Below are 3,198 nucleotides of genomic sequence, written 5' to 3' on the forward strand. Positions count from 1 at the left end.
TACCCTCGCCACTTTCGTTATAAATAAGTGAAAATTTACTTTATTTGCCTCTGTTAAGCCGCTTTTTATTTGCGGCAACGAGTCCATCGTGGAGGTAGCTCGACACGCAGTCATTGTTACCTCTTTGTGCAACTTCGTATCCCTCTCGGATATGGGAAAATTCTACCGGTGGTGCCTATTTATGTTGCAGATGTTTTTGGTCAGACGCTTCTTGCACAATTTGCAGTAAGAGTATACAATTAGATCTTGAAGCCATGACCTGTTACCCACATTTTTGGAGTTATAGTGATTTACATTTGGAGTTATAGTGATTTACATTTGGAGTTATAGTGATTACAAATTGCCCATGAGTTGAATGAAGTGTAAAAAGCGTAGAAAAATATGAAAAGAGTAGTGGGGTAGCAAATTTTAAAATTTTTGAAAAATCGTAGCAAAGTGCCAACGCTGGTGCCAATGCAAGCGCTTTTTTTTAACTTGGGATTTACATAGGACAATTCTGCGAAGACAATAGCAATACATTCACCATTTTTACAAATAAATTCACACTTCTCTCGATGACGAGAAAAAGATGCAAACGAAATCGCCAAAAATACTTATTGACGGTGTTGTATGCAATATTGATGGATCCATATCACAAAATTTCTAAGCATTTGTAAGATAGCTTCAAAAACGTATTTTTGCCGGATTTAAGCGCTTAAAAAATTTAGAAAATAAGCAATTTGACATCCTTGTATATAATTACGAATATTTTAACAGAAACCAGCTCAATTTTTGCTTTTATATTAAAATAATAATGATGTTGCAGGCACGAATTTTTCGTGCAAATGAAAATGTAGTAATAGATGGCAAGATATAAGATATATATTGCTTTTGAACAGCAAAGAGCGGTCTCCATTGGCTATTTATATTCTAACATATGTATCAAGATGTAAACTTTATCTGGAGACGGACACTAAACGGGCCTAAATTCAGCCGTCATTCAAGTGAAGTGGCCTACAGGGCACAGTCACACGGTCAGTATTTATTGACGTGATTCAAATATCGCGATATTTATTGACAGTGTAGCATGCAGTATTGATGGATCGCGATTCATATCGTAAAATTTATAAAAATTTTGAAATCTGGATCGCGGATCGCGATATTGTCATTAAATATTGAGCGTGTAGCACTTTCAAAACGCTATCCATACATTTCGTCAGTACATATGGTTCTCTCATAATGCGAACACCGAAAACGTATTCGCTATGCTTTCGTTCTCGTTATTTAAAACCTTTCAAATCCAATTGAAAAAATTTTAGGTAACAGGAAATATTTTAAAATAATTGTGGAATGCATTATCTGCAAATTAATCATACAAAATAAAAATATTTACTTGCATCCTAAAAAGCGTTAAGCACAAAAATTATGCAAATACTGACGCGATAAATATTGAGCATGAAGCATTCGTGCGCGACCCATTAATCCATCAATATGGATCGCGATCCAAATGTTATGATAGGTTCATTCCTTATCTTTTTGGACTAAAATCTGAAAAGTGTCAAAATGCCAGAGCGTAAGCAAAATGCGCTCACTAAAAGAGAATAACAGGAAAAGTAAAGGAACGCAAAAAACCAAATTTTTAGTCCAAAGAATGGCAACAACAAAACTAACGTCAAAAAAGAACAGAAATGTATGTACAAAACACATTCACACAAGCACAAGCACAATAAACACTTGCTATATCAATTATTTTTTGCTTTCTTCCAATTTCAATTCATTTCTTTTACTTTTTAGATTATTCTCAATTTTAGCGTATTCTTTAATTTCCGTTAATTTAAATTCAGTTGAGTTTGACACTTTTCAGGATTTTGCCAGAAAAAATTCTTCTGACTAAATCTGACTACTTCGGACTGATGAGAGTCACTCTCACTGACTGTTGCTCTCTCATTTTTGCTGTAATTTCCGAGTTAAGGAACGCTTTTTGGACTAAATCTGACTACTTCGGACTTTTTCTGACTATTTCTGGGAGATAAGGAACGCTCCTGATATTTCCTGACCGTGTGACAGGGCCCAATGAGAACAATAACTATTTCACATCACTGCTCCATGCCTTGGCTATCGTCTCTAAATTTCGACCATTTTAATGTACTGAAGTCGATGCTTAGAATTCGCCGATATTTTTTCGGCACCTTTAGTTTTTTCTATTAAAGGTTTCTTAAATTTTAATTGTCTAGTACGGAAATAGTGATATTCCTTAAAAAAAACTACTGCTGAAAACTAAACCAAAGCTAAATTTATCAACAATGGAAGCGGCAGTAGATGGTGGACCCGAAAATAAAGTGCAAGCTGGCGATAATTTGACACCAGCAGCCGCAGACAGCGAAACGCCTTTTAATGGTGTCCCACAGGAAAATGAGGTCACATCAATAAATGCAAACGGTGATCAAGTACCCGCAGAAAAAATGGATGCCAACGAAAACGAAGCCCAGTGGTGAGTAGTTTACTTAAGTATACGTGTCTATATATTTAAATGGCTTTATAATTTAATTTAATTAATAATTATTTATTTCTACTTATGAGAGTGTGCATGTACATAAATTGTAATTTACATGTATTTATATATGTATGTCTGTATGTATATCTGTATTAAATAAATATGGTTGCGTTTCTTTGGTAGCGTCAAACCCAATAGTAACATTTTTGAATTTAACTCTAGGTCTCACAACCAACCGGCGACTGGAGTGGCAAAAGCCTTTGGTATGCCCCCCTTCGGAGCACCACTTGGAGCACTTCGTGGCGGACGTGGGGGTATACAAATTATGCCTTTTGGCCGCGGGGGTACACGTGGCGGTGGTGGTAATTTCGGGGGACGGACACCTGGAAACTTTGATCCTAACTGGCAGGGCCAAAATCCGAACGCACCACCAAATGTAGCAAACGGGCCTCCAATGGAACTATGGGTAGAAACTAAGACAGAAGATGGAAAGTCTTATTTTTATCATGCCCTAACTCGTGAAACAACTTGGAATAAGCCTGAAGGTCCAAACATTAAAGTAATGACGCAAACAGAAATTGAAGAAATGAATAAAAAGCAACAACAAATGCAGCAGCAACCTCCGCAACAACAGCAACAGCAGCAGCAACCTCAGCAAGTAAATAGCCAAGTCATAGAAGGTGGTGGTAAAATTGGAGATGCTGGGGTTCATACACAAGGTGGCA

General features: G+C 36.7%; 1 protein-coding gene across 1 annotated transcript in view; it reads left to right on the forward strand.

Annotated features, from left to right (window-relative positions):
• The first annotated feature begins 2,148 nt into the window (after positions 1 to 2,148).
• The window catches only part of LOC118745300 (transcription elongation regulator 1), a 26,188-nt gene continuing 25,138 nt past the window's right edge, over positions 2,149 to 3,198 (forward strand). The window contains exons 1-2 of the mRNA XM_036478829.1: positions 2,149 to 2,470; positions 2,696 to 3,192. Coding sequence (XP_036334722.1) covers positions 2,283 to 2,470; positions 2,696 to 3,192 — 685 coding nt within the window. The 5' untranslated portion in view covers positions 2,149 to 2,282. The remainder of the gene's footprint in view (positions 2,471 to 2,695; positions 3,193 to 3,198) is intronic.

This window comes from Rhagoletis pomonella, unplaced genomic scaffold (assembly GCF_013731165.1).
Source record: "Rhagoletis pomonella isolate Grant_MI unplaced genomic scaffold, Rhpom_1.0 Rhpom_scaffold_00001, whole genome shotgun sequence".
Lineage (NCBI taxonomy): Eukaryota > Metazoa > Arthropoda > Insecta > Diptera > Tephritidae > Rhagoletis > Rhagoletis pomonella.